At 36.3% G+C, this 21,689-nt stretch overlaps 3 protein-coding genes and 1 long non-coding RNA gene across 4 annotated transcripts; 3 read left to right on the top strand and 1 right to left on the bottom strand.

Moving 5' to 3' along the window:
• The first annotated feature begins 181 nt into the window (after nucleotides 1-181).
• LOC136236775 (uncharacterized) lies at nucleotides 182-21,689 on the top strand. Its single transcript, XM_066027013.1, is given in 10 exon segments — nucleotides 182-319; nucleotides 369-377; nucleotides 429-496; nucleotides 553-682; nucleotides 721-845; nucleotides 895-1,075; nucleotides 18,084-18,146; nucleotides 18,204-18,383; nucleotides 18,434-18,537; nucleotides 21,572-21,689. Coding segments are annotated over 10 exon segments (1,101 nt in total). The 5' UTR covers nucleotides 182-196.
• LOC136269235 (uncharacterized) lies at nucleotides 3,715-4,209 on the top strand. The gene is made up of 3 exons (XR_010707251.1): nucleotides 3,715-3,778; nucleotides 3,830-4,003; nucleotides 4,056-4,209. It is a non-coding gene; the product is annotated as an uncharacterized lncRNA (long non-coding RNA).
• Nucleotides 4,167-8,849, bottom strand: LOC136269228 (FAS-associated death domain protein-like). Its single transcript, XM_066064732.1, has 3 exons — nucleotides 8,523-8,849; nucleotides 7,434-7,577; nucleotides 4,167-4,545 (listed from the first exon to the last, which is right to left on the bottom strand). The coding sequence occupies exons 1-3, from the start codon at nucleotides 8,686-8,688 to the stop codon at nucleotides 4,277-4,279; spliced, it is 579 nt and encodes a 192-aa protein (XP_065920804.1). The 5' UTR covers nucleotides 8,689-8,849; the 3' UTR covers nucleotides 4,167-4,276.
• On the top strand, nucleotides 16,264-17,272 carry LOC136268705 (leucine-rich repeat-containing protein 74B-like). Its single transcript, XM_066064148.1, has 3 exons — nucleotides 16,264-16,690; nucleotides 16,739-16,876; nucleotides 16,959-17,272. The coding sequence occupies exons 1-3, from the start codon at nucleotides 16,624-16,626 to the stop codon at nucleotides 17,270-17,272; spliced, it is 519 nt and encodes a 172-aa protein (XP_065920220.1). The 5' UTR covers nucleotides 16,264-16,623.

The raw sequence follows: 21,689 nt of genomic DNA, 5'->3' as shown, positions 1-21,689 counted from the left end.
TTCCTGTCATTTAGTCGCGTGGCCAGTCCCTTTTTTTAAAATTGAATTTGTTTTTTTTTTTATTGATGGCCTGCGAAAAGGCGGTCTGGCCATTTCCTTTTCCCGTGTCATATAGCGGATACTAAGAAAACTTCGGGAATTTCCCGGTCAGTTGAGAAAATTTCGCCGGTCCATACAGTTAAACTTTTTACGAAAGATGACCCAATCGCAAGGAAGTACCAATGAACCAAGCTGCATTGAGTTTAGCTTCGAGCAATTACGAAAGGCTACAAGCGACTTTTCTAAAGAATGCAGACTCGGAGAAGGCGGATTCGGCCCAGTGTAGCTATAAGGGGAGCTTGTTGTATACTACTGTAGCCATTAAACAGCTAAGAAAAGTAAGCGACTTATTTATTTTAATTTTAGCGTTGGTGTACAATATTAACTAGGAGAGTGGCAACTTAAATATTACAATGGCACATCAACAGTTTCGCACTGAGGTCACTATTCTCACCAGGTATGCCTGCGGTGAGCAACTCAACAACAGTATAGTTTTATACCCACCCTCCACAGATATCGTCACCCCAATCTTTTAACACTGATGGGATTTTGTGCATATTCAAATAACTTTTGTTTAATCTATGAGTTTATGCCTCACGGTACCGAGATGCCTTGGCCAGTTCAGTAAGATTAGGAGATGAGTGTTACAGATGCTTTGTGTGTATAATGTGATTTTCCTAGGTTAACAAAGAGACTGAGTTAGCATGGGAGATACGTATGTCTATTGCATGCGACACAGCCCGTGCACTACTATACCTTCACACTGCTGCTCCTGATTCACCACTTGTACATTGTGATGTGAAAAGGTTTTGTGTAGTTTCATTTGCACAAAATAATACATATGTTATGATTTAGTGCAAATGTGTTATTGGATGTGGCTTGCCGAGCCAAGCTAGGTGATTTTGGCCTAGCTAGAGCACTGGACACTGAAGACCAGGGCAGAACAAAACATATCATAGGAACATCAGGATATATTCCCCCAGAGTATTATCGTGGTTATGTCACCATCAAAATGGACAGCTTTGCATTTGGAACGGTAAGTGAGTAAGGAGTGTAAATTTAGGCCTCAGATTTTTTGTTTAAACATATAACTGTATGTATGTATGACTGAGATGGCTGTTGGTGCATGTTACCTTCAGGCCTTTGGTGTTTACGCCATAAAGTTTAAAAAATAAAATATATCTGCAAGCTATTGTACTTTCCATGCATGTTTCTTGGGACTGGTTGGGAATGAAGAGATTTTAAAAAGTAATATGATTACAAATAAAAATCAGGAGCATAGCTAGCTAGAAATTTTAAATAGGTGCATGAGGCAGACCATACAATACTTCTGTTGGATCTTGAAATGATGCATACACTCTAGTCTGTGAAGCACACTCAGTATGCATGGCATGCTCCAGATAGGGGTCCAGGAATATTTTTGAAAATTAGGTGTTACAAGTTTGAATCTGGAGGTAATTTTAGTCATACGAATGATACGATTATAGTAATTGCAAAGAATGTACATTTATTATTATGTGTAATTCATTAGTTGTAGCTCAAGCCTTGACTCTGGCTAAGAAGTACAAGCACCGGTGCTTGTAACAGACTATTACAGAGAATTAATATCTAGATTAGTAGACTCATCCCATAAATTTAGAATAGTCTATTGGCACTAGGCCTGAGTCAAATATGCTCAAAAGTTTACCCAAAATGCTTTCAGGAATTTCCCACATTTTTCCCTATTATGCTTGCATTATGCTCCAGGGTTAACAACATTTCTTACAATTTTCTTGAAACATTTTAATCAGTGAATGCCCTATTAGAGCATTTCACTACAAAGTGACTGTTCTATTAGAGAGTATCAATCTGAGGAGCCATGTACAATACATTTAAGTGCTCTATTGCAGATTCCACTGACTGCTCTATTAGGGTGTATTGATCTAATTAAGTTTCATAGTTTTAAATATCCGCCTAATATGCTAGCATTATGCTGGCATAGCACTCCATCCAACTGTAGAACATTTTAAATCTTTACTATGTAATTTATAACTATAGTGTGCTTTTCATGCTCAACTTTGAGGTCTTGCACAGTACACAGGCCTAATTGGCACTTAGTAGTAGTAACTCAAAATTAACAATGTGGTCCTCACTGTGGTTGTCTGTTTTAGCACACACACAAAAAATCAACTACCATTCAATAAAAAATTTTAATACATGCCAATTGTTGTTACGAAACAGTGATCTGCTATGGATGTTCCATGAATTTTGATAACCAGTTTCCAGTCCAGATTTTTGTGATGGCAGGGCCTATTTAGTATATAAAATGGCATGCCAGTGTATTCATACTAAATACCATGTGAAACATGCCATTTTTGCTCTCCCAGAAAAGTTAGACCATCTGAGATTGAATTTGAGAGCAATTTCAACTAACTATTGTCTTGAGACTGTTAGGATGTCTCAACTTGTTTGACCAGTTTCTGAAAACAGAGATGTACTGATCTAACATTGGATCGGCAGCTGATTTGGATGATTTAAGCAAACTCAGCATAAACACCAAGATATCTCTGATAACTATGACATTGTATAACCCCATATCTTCAAGTATACTGAACTTTACATGTGTGTTCTGTTGGTCACAGTATGAACTATACAAAGTTTGCTGTATCCAGTGAAACTTACACTCCAGCCTAGTAGGTACTTAGTAGGTAACACTGCAACACTTGGATATTGTGCTACATCAATGTAGTGTTCCAGGCTTAATTGGGTCTTGGTAGGAGATTGCCCTTGGCTATTGTGCATGCAATGCTGGTAATTGAGGTCACACCACAATTGGGACTGACTCCAGCAACAATGCTTATACAATTGCCTAAGTTTGAGACAGTAAAATCCCATCAGCACCTGTAGCTCAGTCATCATACATGTCAATATAGTTGATGTCAGATCAGTACAATATCAGTAGATTGATATGATTATTAATTAGTTAATTAATTATACAAAGATTTGGTATGTAAGTGTAAATTTGTTAATAGTCTTTGGCTTGAGCCTATATGTATACACCTCATTATACTGATGCAGCCAAAAAAAAAGTCAAGTGCTCCATTCCAATGATTAGTAATACTCATGTTTCATGCATGAACTATAGCTAATAGAACTTGTAGGTATAATATAGGTATACAGTGGACTGGTATGGTTGCTTCTAATTAAATAATATTAATTTTACAATTTTTTCAGTACTTTTTAAAAGGATTTATATGTTCAGGGGCTGATCTATGCAGGGGGAAGGGAACAAACAAGTTCAAATTCACACCATTAAAAATTAAGGGGAATCCACACATGAGGCATAGTTACATGGCAGCCAGTAACTGCAGTTGTTGCAAACTGATGAAGACTTAAATATACAAAAGCTGTTCTGCATGTGATGGCTTAGACATCTGTAACGTGATAATTATTTTTTGAGATGCTTACAGTACACACGAAGGTGCTGGGGAGCATTTGTCCCATCCCAGATCCACAATTGTTACTGTTTGTTTTTTTTTCCCTATAGCTAGGTCACCCATTAAATATACAAACTCTCAAAGGAAAAGTATTTGAACAATGAAGTTGAGAAGCAAAATACACTGCCGAGTCTAATAATCCAATTTACTGTTTGTACCAGAATATTGGTATCATATGTGATATCTATATACCCAATTAGATATTACTGGAGATCATGACAGGGCAAGTATCCTATGATGCAGACCGTGATCCTAATGATTTGGTATGTTATAGCTATAACACTGGCATAAGTGACTACTGCTACTCCTTATAGATTTCATACATGGAACCTTACATTTCTGAAAAACAGGCCGATTCTTCATTTAGTATAATGACTCAAATAGATCCAACCGGTGGGAGATGGCTCACTACATGCATAAGTCATCTTTGTGAGATAGTTCGAAAATGCTTAGAGGATGAACGAACAAAAAGAGAAACCATTAAAGAGGTGAGATCCAAATACTAGGTAGACTTGTTAATTGACAATTAATGCTCTTCAGGACTTGAAAAGATTTCACACGAAGCAGCAGATGCAACATATAAACTTGAGAAACACAAAAAATACATTGAACAACAACAAGCTGAGAAATTAATGCAACACAATAAAAAACTTAAAGGTCATTAAGTGTGAACATTTAAACAAAATACAGCAAGAATATAGTGTATATATGTCATGTATGCTTTATGCAGCATATATAGTTTACAGTAATATGTAGTAAGCCTAATCTACGATTTCAAAGAAATCTTCAGCAATTCTTCTTAAGTTGTAGTCCAATAATGCTTGTTTCAGGTCATTAGGGTCAACATTATCAATTCCTTTGTGTTTATCAACCCATTTACGCAGTGATTGATATGATTGCTCTGCAAGCTTGCGATATTCATATTCAATTTCATCAATCTCTGTGTCGGTCACTCCAAGCCTTCTTGCTATCATTCTCCAATTGGTACCCACCTCCCTACCAAGATCTTGCAGAAACTTAGTATCAAACTCTGGCCAGATAATAAAGAGAACATTAGTAAAAAATAATTGAGTTATGACCAGAGAGGATTATAACTAGTCTTTGTTGATCTGACATTATGTCAGATCAAAGTCAAAGTTGATCTGACAATGTATGACAATGCTTGTACAAAGCAGGAGCATGCATAAGCATGCCAAGCTAGGGGGATCTGGGGCATGCCCCTGAAAATATTTTTTGATTTTCAAAGCTTGGATCTGAGCATTTTGACACCCAAAACTCCACGCACTGCATCATTGTTAAGCCACACACATATGACATAATAAATCTGTAATAACAACATTATGATAGCAATTATTGTCATAATATTGCAGAACATTTAAAGACCCTTTAGAATCCATTAAAACAGTGCATGAACGTATGATAGAATAAAACAGTGTGTGAACATGTGGTAGAATGGTGAAGATTGCACTATATTGAAAGGTGTAGGTTCCATTCCCTAACTCAGGCAACCTTTTTTTGACCTTTTAGGTATACCATTTTAAAAATCCTTCGATTGCTCTATTAGAGTAGCTGACTGTTCTATTAGAGTATATCGATCTTTTTTAGCCGGGGAAAGTGGTAGGCAATCCTTGACCAGTTCAGTAGGTAATTAAGCAGTCTTCAAGCTAATTGGTCGGTAAATGTCTGATGGCCGACCGTTATAATCCACTCTGGTTATGACCAAAAGTGATGACACTAGATTACACTGACTTACAATCTCATAAAGCACTAAATTTTGTATTTAATTTGTATTTTTAAGGATAAAGGCTTATGCCTGTACATCCAAAAACCTCGTGTACTTAGCTATTATACAAAAATCAAATAAGCAATTACTGCAATGTCTGTCCAGTAGTGTTTTAAAATTATTAACAGTGGGAGAATCAACAATAGATTGGGGTAATGAATTCCAGTCATTGATTACTCTGTTACTATAAAAATTAGATCATGTTACTTATAAACAGTACCTAAACATAAAATATTACTTAGATGGGAGAACTGACATCGGTCTAGGTAATTCGTCCTGGTCCGCACATAATTCAGGAATTATTAGTCGAGCTAACTCTGGCTTGGCATTTTTTCGAAGGAACTTTGGTCAGTGCACACAGGACATTAAAATTAAATGCTACCAGACATACATTCGCCCCATCTGTGAATATGCCGCAGTCATCTGGTCACCCCACTTACACACCAAATTGAAAGGAAGGCTGCCAAATTTGTATTTAGCAATTGAAGGGGCCAGGAGCAAAAGGGAACAAGTGCCACTTGAAAGATTAGGTGACCACGTAATGGGCATTAAACAGAAATTTGGGACATTATTAAATTTTTGTAATATTTGCTAAAAGTTATATTGAGACTGCCATAAACTTTTAAACTCTGTTGTTACTTAGTGACAATATTATTCACATGGTTAAACCAAGCCATTCTAAATTTAGAAAATCAAAAATCTAAAATGGCACATGTCCCCCTTTTCCACTGACCCCTTCAATTATTCCTATGCTAAATCAATTTGATTGGCCATCATTGGAGAGACGAAGAAATGGTTCGATTTTGTTATGTTGGTTGCTCTTGGAAAAAACGAATACATGAAAGAATCAATTCTTGAGGGTAAGTGTAGGAATTTCTTGTTGCTACTACGGGTGATACTGGGAACTTTATGAAGGATATGATCACAAGGGATATCTACATACTGATTAATAATTTTATAAAATCACCTACCCGATCACCTTGTGGAAACTGATAATGTTGATACTTTTAAATACTATTAGCTACTTAATTAACATTTAGTTTGTTAACTAATCATGTACACTATACTCGTGATTGAGGTCTGTACATTATACAGTAAATAATAACAAGTCATATGACCCACTGTTTAGTCATAAGAAGGTTAAGAACATCCATCCATAAAATCAGTAGCCATTTCAGGAAAAGAGACCTATATGCTTCAAACCAGACATTTCAGTATCACAACCTTTGAAACACCAGTTAATCAGAGTAATAAATATATATTTTTTTCTTTTAATTTCTGATTTCCTGAATGTTCTATTAAAGTATCTCTTATCTTCTTATGAACTCTTATTTTTTGTGTTATAAAAACTCCTTGATCTTCAATTAGATTTCTGTTGCATGGCTTGTATTGTGATAGTTTACTAAGGTTTTCAAGAAAATTCAGCTGGTTTCCATAAGCAGTTTCAGAATTAGGAATGAAAAAAAAATTCACTTGTAATTTTTCAAAAAAAAAAATGTGCCAGTGTATTTCAAGTAAATCAACATGAGTTTATGGACTATTCTAAATGTAAACAAAATGAGACAAATTTTAAAGGTGGGAATATCACGGAGATGGTTGGACCAATTATTAGCCTAAATTTGGCATGGAAAGTGAAGAAAATTCCACATTCTGAAGTTATGGAAGCACAAAATTGTATTTTTCTGGTCCTGGTATAATGTTCTGGTCCTGGTATAATGCACACTTGTCTATCGCATACCTGCATCCCAGCTTATGACACACTACAATGTCTCTATTATTCTTTTAAATTACACATTATTCTTTCTGGCAATTTATTCACTTTTATTCCCAAAAATGTTTCCTGGGTTGATTTTAAACAGAACAAGTTAGATGCATTTCTTCTGGAGCTGAAAAAAATCGTGATACTCTAATAGAGCAGTCACACTAGGGCAACTGTTAGAACATCTTGATTGTTTGCCCCATTTTAAAACTAGCAATGTGCCTTCATGACACTGCAAGCAAAATATATAAATTCTAGCTAATCATTCCTGAACTATTATTCCAGAATTATTTCTGATTCTTTTACCACCAATTATTCTCAAAATGATTCCAGCATAATGTACATATGTTTACATGTCTCTTGATATATATCATACCTCTTTTAGGTTTAGAGTGCAAAACTACCCTCCTGGTAGAAGCAATCTTCCTTTCAAACTCTTCCACTCGATTTTTCAAGTCAATTCTTTTAAGTGTCACCAATACTTCTTTTAGACGAGTGAAATTATTAATAGATAACTCTCCTATGTGATAAATGGTAAGCATCCACATCCCATTAATCACCAAGTATGCACAACATGTAGAAACAGTAATTAAATGTTACAATAAGCTAACAACAACAAAGGTCAATGAAGAAACAAAAAAGCTCTAATCTAGTCACTCCAGATTACTGTACTTGCATCATAACCACTGAGCTATGTAGCTCACTATCCTGCTAGAATTTTATATCTGTCAATACCAGTGCATCTCATAAACTAACTATACTCACATAGGCTTGCACACTCTACACCCTGGATGGCTGTTAACTTCTTGTTACATTTTACCATTGGAATTTTAGGTTGGAAGAATGTCATTTAATAAAGTTTTTACAGTCATAGAAAGTTAGCAAAATCCTTCTAGATAATGACGGTTAGTTTTCCTCAACACTGAAAAGTAATGAAATCTGAAGCAGCATGATAAAAAGTGACGCAGGCAGGGATAAGAAATGAGTAATCTGAGACCCATTTAAACAAACCAGCATGCTAATTATACGTGCACACTTTCATTAACGTAAGCTCACCTAAAGCATAAAGTCATGTAACAAGACATCACAACAAGAGTTCATAATATTGATATATAATTGATTGATTGATTGTTTATTATACTCTCAGCATTTGGACTAGCTATTATTCCGTGCCGGAGTTTACATGTACAACATACAATAATACAGATACACACACAAAAACATGACATAACTACAACAGAAACAACAAATATATTTTAAAAAGAAACAATACAATTAAAATAAAACAATTATCATGCACTCCTGGTCATAGTATTCATAGACTCTTGTACATACATAAATGTGAAGGGATATAGTTTTGTTTGGATGTGGTAACAGAACGATTCTAATATTTTAATGCTCCTGATCTGCTTTAGTTAAATTAGCAGCATTTCTATTTCTACATACTTCATATTACAATCATCACCTCGTTTCTCTAAAATGTTGAACACTTGGAACGCTTTCGTAATTTTTTCTTCATCAGCTCTGTCAACGCGGCAAATATAAATGAGTGATGTCAGTTCGCTATCAGGAATATTATCAGATATCTCCTTTAGGAACTTTCTTATCATCAGTTTATCCTGATCAGACATTTTCTTTCAGTCAGCAAAACGAGTAGACAAGAAATTCCCCTTACAGCAAATGCAATAAATGCATACCCGTAGGCGGGGAAAGTTACGCATGGGAAAAGTTTCGCGAATTGCACTCTACTTTGTATACCGGCGTAAAAGTTTCGCGATGTTGATTTTGTATAGAAGCTAACCGGCGTAAAAGTTTCGCGATAGCTACTGCAATCGCGAAATTCGCGAAACTTTTCCCACGCGTAACTTCCCCCGCCTACGGTATGTAATTACTGGTTGCGAGATACCGTAAATTCATGTGCACACTCCCTTGGCGCGAGCCCGGTATAGGTGCCAGTGGTAGGGATGTCTAGTAAGGAAAGCTCTACTATCATCTAGCGAGTCTACCGTGTTGTAAATTGAGGGAGAGGATGACAAGGAAGATATGATATAAAAGTAGATTAAAGCATATTCATGCCCTCGTTCAATCATGCATGTACTGTTGTTTGTGTGTGGTGGTGTAATGTACTGTTATTGTCTTGTTTTGTGTTTATATATGCATGTACGTTTAGTTTGTTGTTGTAGTAGTTTTTTTTTTGTATATCACTCCAACAGGGAGGAACAGCATTGTGCCGATTGTTGTGAGTATAAAATTATCAATCAATCAATCACATACACATACACGCACACACACACACACCAGGTACACACTTTAATGTCAAGTGTGCATACATACAGCAATGAAACTCAATTATTTGTGGCGGCACTATTATGAAGACCTTTGACTATAAAATAGGAAGGGGCTATTCGTACAGTTCTGTTTGTGGTTGGCAAAACAAACAAACAAAAAAAAGAACATGCAAAACTTCACAGGGCTTGAACCTGGACCACCAGTGTGAAAGGTACCAATAATTGTGCTACCACTGCAGCTACCCAGCTCTTCTACTTTTCTATCTTATAAATGTGATTCAATAAGTAACCTGTATATAGTAAGAAGATCAGGTGAAAAGTTGAACCTGACCCAAACCCTTAAGTTTGCCTGTAATTCAGTAAGTAGAGCTGTGAACCTACAAAATTTTAATCACCGGTTTATTGGTCACCAATAATTGACGATAATCGGTTAACTGGTACAATTAAATTCCACTGTTTAGGAAACAGTAAATATTTCTTTATGGTGCACATGTGCTTGTGTGATTGACATTAAATTCTTAAGTGGGTGACTACTGATACATAACAAAATGCATTATACCAAGACCCAGTCACCAAATTACAGTGTTCAACACTCAAAAGCTACTCAAATGCTAGTGTGTATTTGAGTGAAATAATTGGGAGCCGATTATTGGTTATTTAACATTTATCACCAGTTATTGAAGTTTTGGAAATCTTTAATTGGTTATTCAGTGAAAGTGAACAGCACTATAATTAAGCATAATGATGTCCTTCACTGTCTGTATAAATGTACGTTTTGGTGAGTTTGAGGCGAGCTAGGGTTGGCCCAGCATTGCCGGGATGTTCGCTTTGCTTACTCCAACCTATCTTGCCTCAAACTTACCAAAAACTCACCTTCATACAACTAGTGTGCTTGATACTTGAGTTATGATGGATGAGTGCCTGTATAAATCGGTGTCCGGAGCCGGACAAATAGCCACTACGTATAAGGAACATAAAATATGAAAGAATGTGGGTATATCGTGTGACTGCAGTGAAGCCACTGTCCAAAAAATTGAGCCCCAGATAATGTGATACGCCACCATCTCTACCCTTCCCATGCAACTTACAAGCTATTGCATGGTAGTGATTTGAGCAGATTAGATTTTTATCAACTGGGATTGTCTGCTTTCCAGGTGTGGTAACTTGATCAAGCATCGGACACCAAATTTCAATTATAATTTTGCACAGAGCAACTTTTTATAATTATTTGAGTTTAAGTAAAGCACTAGGTAAGAAACATTTGAACACAACTATTTAGGTAACTGTATAGGATGATTTTCAGCAATTCAAGATAGAAATAGTAGTTATTTCATATAGCTACCATACAGTGGGCTTATAATAGCTAAATATATGAACTTATATGAGATGTGTGAGATCAATGATAAACCACAACTGGCAATGTATAGGTCACCACTGCATAATTGTCTTGGCGACTGTTCTATTAGAGTATACAATGAATTTTTCATGTTAAATTGTAAATTGTAACCATATTATAATTTTTGTAATTCGTACGCATATCCAAGGGTGTCTCACTACAAAAAATCTGTGCATACTCTGAGACTATTAGGCAGTGGTGACCTGTACACTGTTGCAATTTATAATTGATCTCAAAAAAGTTCAAATATGAAATCCGTTTATGAGCTATTATAAGCATTGTAGCTACATGATGTATGCTACTATTTCCTTCCTGAATTGACAAAAATCACACTATATAGGTGCTTTAGTACAAAAGTTTCTGACCTAGTGCTATACTTAAACTCAAAAATGACTAAATAATTATAACTAAAAGTTGGTCTGTCTGAAACCATAATTGCAATTTGGTGTCCAATGTTTGGTAAAGCTATCAGATCTGGAAAACAGGCAATATCTGTAATCCCAGTTGATAAAAATCTGGGATATAGCTATAGTAGTCATGGTTCACCTGCATGCTGCATGTACGTTAATAACAACTAGTTAACAGCCAGCTTGCTCAACCCAAATTATGTGCACACGCATACAATGAATCAAGTTGTTCAATCATGCAAGCAGTTAGCTACTTGATCGGTTTAATAACAATTGCTTAACTAGCTCTTGGCACACATTGTGACACATACATATGGCTATATAATTTATTTTAGCCTAACTACGAAGTATGTGTGTCACAAATACTCACATATTTCCCATGTAGCAATCCAGACACAGACAAGGTAGAAATAATGACAGGGATCTAAAAAGCAATGCTACAGTGGTGTTTAAGAACTAGTCTCATGTGGGCAGCCTGCTTCATCCTAGCTTCACGTAGCCAGATCACTTTCTTTTGTGTGTGTAGGCAAATAAAAAGGTCTAGTAAACATAGCATAGTACCAATGTTGGGCAAGTTACTTTTTAAAAGTAACTAGTTACATATTGCAACTGAACTATTTAGTTACAGTTACATATTACCCATAAAATAAAGTAACTATAATAATATTACATATTATATTACTTTGTGTCCACAGCCTTAAGTTGTCATGTGTGAAACTACCACCTTATCACGTTACATGATTGTGTTGTTGGACAATGTGCAAATCTTGGTTATAAGTAAGAAGCTGGTGAATAAGCTTCGGCTTCATCACTTCGTTGTGGCTTGGCATTACTCAGTGGATTACTAACGAGATTAGTAACTTCGTTACTTGTAGTAGTAATATTACATAATATTAGATTCATTACAGTAACTATATTACTTAGGTAATGCGTTACATTTGCAAGTAAAATAACTTGAGTTATATTACCTGTTTTTATAGCGTGTTTCATTATATTACTTAGATACCACAAAAGTAATAATATTACGTAACGCGTTACATAAGTAACACGACACTGCATATTGTTCTGCACCTGACTGATTTTGGGGGCTCTATAGTGCATCTTCTGGTTGGTGATAGGCTGCAGCAGAGAGACTCATTAAATTGGTGAGAACCACACATGATAGCTTTTGGTGCATAACAAGCATAACATTCTCACCAATCAACAAGTATCTCTACAGAGCCTCCAAAATCTATCAGGTACAAAACTGGCAACAGTGCTATGTTATGTTCTCAAAACATTTTCTTCTCTTGCCCACACATGAAAGAAAAGAAAGTGGTTCGGCTATGTAAGACTACTTTGTTCCTGTAGTATGGGTAGGAGAAAAGGGTCTGGTGTATGCATAATAGTAGTGTTGTTTTAGTAATGCATTTGACTTGTAGTTTTAGTTTTAGTTATAGCTGTAAATAGAAAAAAGTTTTAGTTAAAGTTTTAGTTTTAGTTACCATCATTAATATAGTTTTAGTTTTAGATGCTAGATTTGTATAGTTTTAGTTAAAGTTTTAATTATGGTTGCTATCTTTAGTTATAATTTTAGATGTTACATTTCAAGAGTTTTAGTTTCAGTTGTGATAGTAAAGATCATGAACATTTGGAATTCTCTAGCAAAAATTGTTCCATTGCAACTAAAATTCAACTTCATTACTGACTTAAAAGTGAAGTGGCCATTGCACTGCTGTGTTCAGCCTGTTACACAGCATTACAAATGAAGAACAGTATTAGAAGCACCTCTGCATAGTCTGCAATCAATCTAGTCACCACACAAAATACGCACTATTCCCTTTTACAAATGTAAGAAAGCCATGCATAGCGCTACTGTGAATTGACACCTTGATGAGGCTGACAGCAAAGAGAAATGGGAAACAAATGAGAACAAAGGTAAGTTATTATTGTTATTGTTATTATCTACTTTACCAGTTAGGCACTGGAGGGTGTACACAGAAGGCAGTCCATGATGTGTGAATGGTCCGTACAGCGGTATGCCAAAAGGCACATCTCAGGATGAAGTGACGTTGAACAGTGAAGAACTCAAGCCCGTGCATGGCCTTAGCCGTTATTGAATTACACTTGCCTGAAGGCATCAGGTAGTTAGTCAGTAGAAAATTCCTAAAATTTCATTACAATCTATTGGAGGCATTTAGGGTCATATTGGAGGCACTTTTGAACTTGGTTATACCTAGCCAATACTGCCAACGTGCCAGCTAGTAAAGCTGGTTTTTGGGTGATAGTTTTTGGCCAAACCCAAACCTCCATGATCCCTAGTACTGTACTGTGTGATTATTCTGTGATAGTTTAAGTTAGCTATGTTCTGCTTGAAAGCATCACAGTAGCTAGTAACTTTTTAGCATTAAAGTTGATGATTACTAGATATCTTCATAGCAAAGCACTTTTAGTTGCTTTTATATTGCCGTATAGTGAATAATTAGTGATATGCATGTGTTCAAGTGTTACTACAATATAGCATAGCAAAGTACTTTTAGTTTTAGTTTTAAATAAGCAACAAGTTTTATAATTGTAGGTGGTAAGTACTTCTAGTTTTAATTTTAGCTAATTGTATTTGGGGTAAGTACTTATAATTTTAGTTTGTTACTTGTAAATATTAAGTACTACACTGTATTTTTAGTTTTAGTATAAGTTTCAATGTAAAAATTCAGTTTTACTGAGTCTTTTGAAAAATCACAAAAACTTCAGTTTTAGTTTTAGTTTCAGATAACTAAAAGTAAAAACCCCAACTAAAACGACTTTTAGTTTTAGTTTTAGTTACTAAAACAACACTACTTAGCTAATAGTTGTCTTGTGCATGCAAGGGTTAATTATAGACTACACAAAAGAAAGTCAGTATATCCTCCTGTTATGATAGATGATAGATGACCAGCCTCTTAAAGCATTCACACAGCAATACTACTTAGGAATAAAATTTTCACAGTGGCATGCTCAGGTGTCTGATGTGTGTTGCAAGTGTTCTTACTACAGTGGCGGAGGAAGATATGAAACGTTGAGTGTAGCCATTGTGGCTATACATGCACAGTGTGCTTTGCATGCTCTGAGTGATCTCCTTCTAGGGGGCCTGGGGGCATGCCCCCAGAAAAGTTTTGAAAAATAAGTGCTATGAGATTGAATCTGGAGACAGTTTTAGCCAATAATCTTAATCACAGTAATGCTAGATAAATAGTCATAGTAGCAAGTAAACATTGCTATAATTCAGCATTAAATACTTGAGCTATTAGTCACTACAGTGACCTTGTAATCACGCTGCAAGGCATGCTAACAAGTGTATACGGTGTTGATCATGTGATACATCTTATGATGTCATAAAACACATTTGTTGCAGTGGCTCTGCCCCTGCTTTTTGAAAGTTGGGGGGGGGGGGGCTTTCCCCTTGTAGCCCCCCCCTTTCACTGCCATTTGTACTGTTATATCTCAATGGGCGCAATCCCCTTCTTAAGTTGTTAATGGAGTCTCTGATTTTATCGTGTATTACATGCTCTATAGATTTAATTGTCCTGGATAGACCTGCACTAATTGTTTAATGGAAGTAGTTAGGTTACACTTGCACGCATCATACATGTATAAGTGCACGCACACGCAAAGCACATACAAAGCATTCACACTATAGTGACAGTAATAATCTCTGTATATATTGTAGGGTTTTCATTTAACAAGAGTAGTAACTCTCATGAATGAATATTTATTATTGCAGGTGAATTAGTCAGTAGATATGTCATCAACTAATGAGGTGTTCCAACACTTCTAGTCAAAACACTACCAATGGATGATGCGGTATTCATTGCAGAATTGTTCTTGGGCATACTTCTTCCTGGTGATGTCAAAGATCAAGTGAAGTCAATGAGCACAACGGCAGACAAGTCAACACACCTCCTGGATCATGTTATCCAACCATCAGTGAGGACTGGTGTTGGTATAGATGTTTTGATGATCTTATTAAAATGATGGAGGATAGTGAGTATGATGGTGTGAGGGAGTTGGCTTAACTGATTAGATGTACACTGAGGAAGGGAGCAGTGGATAGTGAGACTATAGTTAGTTGGTTTGTAACTGTATGCGTGTGTATCACTATGACCTTACAGATCCTTCTACATGCAATTGTGAATGTCCTACTGTGAAGTTTATAGTCCAATAAATGTTGACAGATTAAAGGCTATAGGTACCTCACATAATTATGCTTCCATTGATTGGCCACACTATTATGTTCGACTGGCTCTGGTGAGAGAAGAAAAGGTGACAAGAGTAGATATTGAAGAAGGAGCCACTAGGTGAACTGAGGGACATCTTCCACTACCAAAACAAACCTTGTCCTTGACTGATACTAATAATGGGAGGCCCGGGTGAGTATCACAATGAATTATAGTATGTAGTAGTAGTAGTGATATTATATAAGTTGTGTAGCAAGGCAACTCTTGCCAATGAGATCTGTGTGAAGTGGGCAAGGGATGGGTTTTTATCTGAAGACTTTGATATTGTGATCCTATACCATTAAGGTCAGTCCAGCAAAAGTCAGTTGAAGAAATAATGATAGAGTACATTGGAAAGAAGGTCTATATGCAGGCACTAGATGTCTAGTGATATTGGAGGGATGGGATGAGATGGCACCTGAACGTTAAGAGAGTGATCCATTTTTAGTATGTGTGGTGAAAAGGCATACATTGTTGGAGAAAGCCACAATAGTGATCACATCAAGACCACATGCTTGTGAGAAGCTGGACGGAGGCAGAAAAGTAGAAGTGGTGGAATTTGGTAAAGATGAAATCCGAGAGTTTGTGGAGAAATCATTTCCCAATGCTGCTAAATGTGAAGATAATAAATGGTGGAAGAATACAAAGATCATCTTTACTGTGGCAGACCTGAAGGAGTGCGATATGGAGGTGACAGCTGAGTGGGATGGGTATGGCTTTCTATTAAAGCTATGCACACTCACCAATTACCCACAGACACTATCACATACAACTCTTCCCACTTAACCATCCAGGAGTTTTTGTGTGCTGTTTATACGTATTTCAACATTATTACAAGAAGAACAGCAACATCTACTGAGAAAATACTTTGGTGACTATCCTAACGTTTTCATGTTTTTGTGTGGACTACTGGACTAACAGGATTACTGTCCAGTGAAATGTTCCAGTTTATGTTGTCAAAGTTATCAGAATATAGCACAGATGATGAAGATGTTGTATCAGCTGTGAAATGCTTGTATGAAAGCCAATTAGTTAGTCCCTTATCTACAACCATAAGTTTGAAGTTGAGGAATGACTGGACAATCATGTCCACTTTACTACCCTTTGATTGTCTGTGTTTCTTTTGTGATGTCATGTTATCCAGTTACAGAGTTGAATGTTTCAATTTGTCACATTGGAGACAAAGGAGCTGAATCTTTAGTAAAGCATTACCCCAACAAGAACATTACTGGTCCGCTATTGGATGGACCTTAGAGACAATGATCTCACTATTGATGGGCTGGTACACTTAATGAAGATTGTGAAGACAAGTAAGCTCCACTGAATTTCCACACCTCACCGAACTGTTATCATTACAGGTGATGCCTCATTAAGAGTGTTAGATGTTAGTTTTAATCCTATTGGAGATGATGGGATGTCATTAATATCAAGTGAACTCCAGTACAATAACATCCTGACTGAGCTAAGAGTAGAACGGTGTAGTTTATCAGTGAAAGGTAGTGTAGAGTGTGTGACAAGAATAAATTGTGCATGTACAGTCTCACTTAACTTACTATATTACTGTAATAATCGCTACAGGTGCCATTTGTATCAGTGAAGTGTTAGGGAAGTGTTCACTACAAGTCCTTGCTACTGCAGGCAATAACATCGGTGATGATGGTATCACTGCTATTGCAGAAGCACTTAGTAACAGTCAGATTAATGAACTGAATGTTGAAACATGTGGCATTACTCTTACTGGAGCAAAATCACTTGCAGCACTAGCTAGCATAGTCATGGTGACTGAGGAAAGTCAAAAAGACCACCCAACTATAACTGACGCCAAGTATGTGAGACCATCAACATTTGTTTTTCTGAAAGCTGCCCTATTGAGACACAGACCACCATGCTAACGAGCCATTCTTTTACAACACAATCAATTCATACATTTTATTATTGTCATTTAAACAATGCTGGATATGCCTACAACAATGCCATGCTGTGCCTTGCATAAACTCTGCTATCCCAGCTGACCCAGATCTCCTAATCATTTGGTTCTTTGATAGCTTAATGATAATCATAATCTGTTGGTAATGCGCAAGCCTGTAGATGTTTGACCTATAAAATAAATAACCTTGTTAAGTAGCAGTATAAAACATAATCTTTGTACTATGGTGCTGACAGCATATCTGCCTAAGGGATCATGGAAGTTTGCGCTTTCTCACAAAAATAATATTGAACAGAAATAACAGCTGGGCAAGGAATTATTATTTTAAGTCAAAGTAGTGAAACAATGGAGGTCGCCTACACCTGAAGATATACATTTAATCTCTACTTCAGTCTATACCCGTGGATATTAAATGTCCACTAGTATATGTTCAGGTGTAGGCGACCTCCCTTCACTACTTTTTATTTCTTTGATCCCTAATCGAAGAGTGTGAGCCAACATACATGTCTTTGGTGCACCTGTTAATGACATTGCAGACCTACTGTGAATGATGCTCGGACTTTTGTAACTTGGTTTGTTCAAAAATAAATTACCCACAAAAGCTAATGGCATACCGGTGGGTCTCATTATTAGTGTGAACTAGTGTTGTAGTTATAGTAGCCACAGCTTAACACATTTGCTAGGAATATTCTTTGCTGTTCTACATCAAAAACGAACTAAACATACCATCATACACTACTAAGGTGCTCTGTTGTGTATATGCATTACTACTCTAGATACTACTGGAGATAATCACTGGGAAGCCATCCTATGATGCCAGCCGTGATCCTAATGATTTGGTATGCCATTTAAAAATAATACAGCTGTGTTCCTTTACATACTTCTTGTTCTTACAGATTTCTTACATGGATCCATACATCTCTAACAAACCAATTGACTTAACTTACAGCATTATAACTCAAGTTGACCTCACCAGTGGTAGATGGCCAACCAAGTCCATATATAATCTCTGTGACATAGCTCGACGATGTTTGGAGGTGGAGGTTAAGCAGCGAGAGCGAGCAACCATTGAAAATGTGAGGTTCATACACTATTCAAATGTTGCTTGATATTTTACTATATACAGATTTTTCCTGAGCTGGAAAAGAATTTATGTGCAGCGGCAGTTTCAACATTTAAACTTGAGAGGCAGCAACAACAAAAACAGCGTACTGAGAAGCATAAAATGCAGTTTGTAAATACATGGTGTATATTATTATACATATAGTAGCTAATACAAAGGAGATAAATTTCATTTAAAATAAGCAATTTAATGCTAGTGGTGATTCTAGCAATGCACGGTTAGTAAAATATTGATTCATTCTCAGTGCTTACTGATCATTCTCAGTACTTATCTGCCCCTATTTATATATAAAACTACTGCTTTTCCTTAGTCTCTAGCTAAATCATATCCATTGAGTCCAAATAGAGATTTCTGTGTGTTTAACATGCTGGCTTGGTTGACCCTTGTTTCTTTACTTTTTCAGCGATCTCTATTCCCATGTTTTACACTAGTTTTTTATATGATTAGTAAAATCTTGATTTATATAAGCCTCTGCTCACTCAGAATGGTGGCATATCTTGCATTACCAAATTCAGACCTTCAGTCAACCCTAAATGTGCATCATTTGTGGTAGTTATCACTCTATACAAGGTCTTGCATTATTTTTAAAAGCGAGGTACTCTGATAGAACAATCTAATACTTCAACAGAGTTGTTGAAGCAGCATGCATCAGTTAACCAGCTTTGAGAACATTGCAAGTCACATTTAAGAATGAGTATAACAACTTTTTATATCTATGTAGTGATACAACTCCCTAGCTTATAGCTTTAAGGCAACCTCAAAATTGTAACGGAGTATGCCTCCAGACCCTGGGCTGCCATTGGCAGAATAGGGTAGTTCTACTTTGCTAAGAACGAGTTCTTATCCACCCGTCGTCTGGAACAGTCAGTTGAACTCAAACACATGAGAAACAAACAATTAACACTGTTCATAGAATGAAATAGCTACCTTAATACAACTTAAACAGCAAAGCAGTGCATTGAGAAACGCAAGTGATTGAACCATGCCAACTAATTCCAAACTAATCAGCACATGCCTGTTCTACTTTGCTAAAAATGAGCTCTTATCCTATATCCGTCGTCTGGAACAATCAGTTGAATTCAAACACACAAGAAACGAATGTACCGGTCAGCACAGAAAGTTGAGCAGCGCATACTAAATAAATTATTAGCAAGAAGCCACTAATGCGCTATTGTGAATAAGTGAACACCTTGCATTGTCAGTGAAAAGAACTGGGGACAAAGGGAAGTCCATGTATATACTGTGGTTGGTGAAAAGGCACATCTTGGGGCAAAGTGATGTCGAACAGTGAAGAAATCAAGCCTGTAGCTATATCCATTGTCGAACGGCTATGCCAAATATAGGAGCTTAAAAAATCAAACTCAAATCAATTCAGTTTTGCTTGGCTGAAGGCATCAGTTAGTCAATAAAATTCTGTTAAATAAAATTTTTAAAAATTCCATAGAAATTTTTGGAAGAGTTTGGGGTTGATCTAAATTTAACCTCCTAACACTGTTGTTGACTGGTAATCTGTCAGAATCAGGCCTTTATAAAGGACAAACAAATAAGGATAGACATCTACTTACCATGATGCTCTCAACGACCATACCTGCTGAGGAAGTTAAGTAAACGCTTGTAACATTCGTTCTGGACACTCAAATAAGGCAGTTTAGTAAATGTTAGTAACATTGTATAGGACACTGTTAGTAGAGCAGCTAAGTGAAAAAACTCGTTTACTTTTTGATAAAAGCACCAAACTTGGTACAACATTTGCTTAATTTATATTAGATACGGTGCCATCATATCACGCTCAAAGAACCTGAAAAGTAAAATCAATAGAAAAGGTATTGTGAAACCATAAAAAGGCTCTGAGCTGGAGCTGTGCGATAATAAAATATATAGTATCTTGATAATGCTACTCATTATCTTGATTATCATGATACTTGCATAAACCTTAAATACTAATACAAAACACTTAACATACTCTAAGCCAGCACTAATCATAATGGAAACCTCCATTGAGAACACACTACCTACAAATTGTCACTAGAAAACATGACTGTTATTCATGTATTGTAGAGTGGTTTTCTGTAGTATGCAAAATTTACTATTATCATGATAATGAAACTGCCACAATAACAATAATTGCATTGATACCTATCTTGATAATCGTATTATCTCAATTATTGCACAGCCCTACTTTGAGCTGGCTCAATGGTAAATACACAGAAACATTGCATCTGCATAGACAAGTAAGGGATGGTCATATCCAAAAACTGATCAAGGGAGGTGCCCATCCAGGTCATTAGCTTGCCATGTTAAGAAGCACGGAGGGTTGGTATATGAAGCCATAGACATACAATATATTTTGGTAGTGACTGCACTTTTAACACTGAAATATTGGCTCCATTAAAAGCAGGTAATTTTACCACATTTTGAAAGATTTCTGCTCGGATTTCTGTAAATTTGAGATACATTCATGCCATAGCAAAAACAAAGATTTTGAATGCACTTGTATGGTTTCCTGGCCAGCTAGAAATGGGCTTATAACCTAGTTTAAAATTTTCAAAACATTCCCTAAGGCAATGATTTTGACGTGGCACCGTATCTCAAATGATTTAGTATACCTTACTCAACTTCCACAGAAAATTTGGTGCTTTTATCACAAAGTGAACAATAAATTTGTTGCTTAGCTGCTTTACTATGTTGACCATACAAACAAATAAGGAAATCTCACACCTTTCTTGCTAGTGTAAGGCTTGTTTAGGCTCGCCCCAATCAACTTGGAGTATCAAAATTAATATTGGGATATCAACTAAATTTCATATATTAGTACTACTCTCTAAGCTTTGAAAACTATTCAGTTACCTAGGCTGTTTAGGTGCCACTGAGTTTGCATTATTGGAAAAATGGTTTGTTTTTGTGCAGGAATTACTGAGCTATGCATGCATGAAATTAGCATTGTCATTGTTCCTGTATAATCCGCACTTGTCTTATTTTGTGGCCATAATTTAACCAGCAGTTTCTAGAGGACATTAGTAGGGAAGTGGGTACTAACTGGAGGATGGTTGCAAGAAGGCTTGGAGTGACTGATACAGAAATTGATGACATTTAACATGATCATCGCAAGCTTGCAGAACAATCATATCAGTCTCTGCGTAGATGGGTTGATAAGAATAAAGGAATCAAGCACGTCAACCCAATTGCAAATGACCTGAAGCAAGCACTTTTGGGATATGGCTTAAGGATTGCTGAAGATTTCTTTGACATAGTAGACTAG

Source organism: Dysidea avara, chromosome 10, assembly GCF_963678975.1.
Source record: "Dysidea avara chromosome 10, odDysAvar1.4, whole genome shotgun sequence".
In the NCBI taxonomy this organism is placed as follows: Eukaryota; Metazoa; Porifera; class Demospongiae; order Dictyoceratida; family Dysideidae; genus Dysidea; species Dysidea avara.
The sequence above is the reverse complement of the archived record's forward strand: the minus strand, read 5'-3'. Positions and strand labels throughout refer to the sequence as shown.

Excerpts from the sequence above, each read along its gene's own strand:
- LOC136268705 (XM_066064148.1), top strand. The coding sequence starts at position 16,624 with ATGGACCTTAGAGACAATGATCTCACTATTGATGGGCTGGTACACTTA. Across the intron at positions 16,691-16,738 it reads AATGAAGATTGTGAAGACAA|GTGATGCCTCATTAAGAGTG; the intron begins GTAAGCTCCACT and ends TTATCATTACAG. Across the intron at positions 16,877-16,958 it reads GTGTAGTTTATCAGTGAAAG|GTGCCATTTGTATCAGTGAA; the intron begins GTAGTGTAGAGT and ends TAATCGCTACAG.
- LOC136269228 (XM_066064732.1), bottom strand. The coding sequence starts at position 8,688 with ATGTCTGATCAGGATAAACTGATGATAAGAAAGTTCCTAAAGGAGATA. Across the intron at positions 7,578-8,522 it reads CAACATTTTAGAGAAACGAG|GAGAGTTATCTATTAATAAT; the intron begins GTGATGATTGTA and ends TTTATCACATAG. Across the intron at positions 4,546-7,433 it reads GCACTCTAAACCTAAAAGAG|AGTTTGATACTAAGTTTCTG; the intron begins GTATGATATATA and ends TTATCTGGCCAG.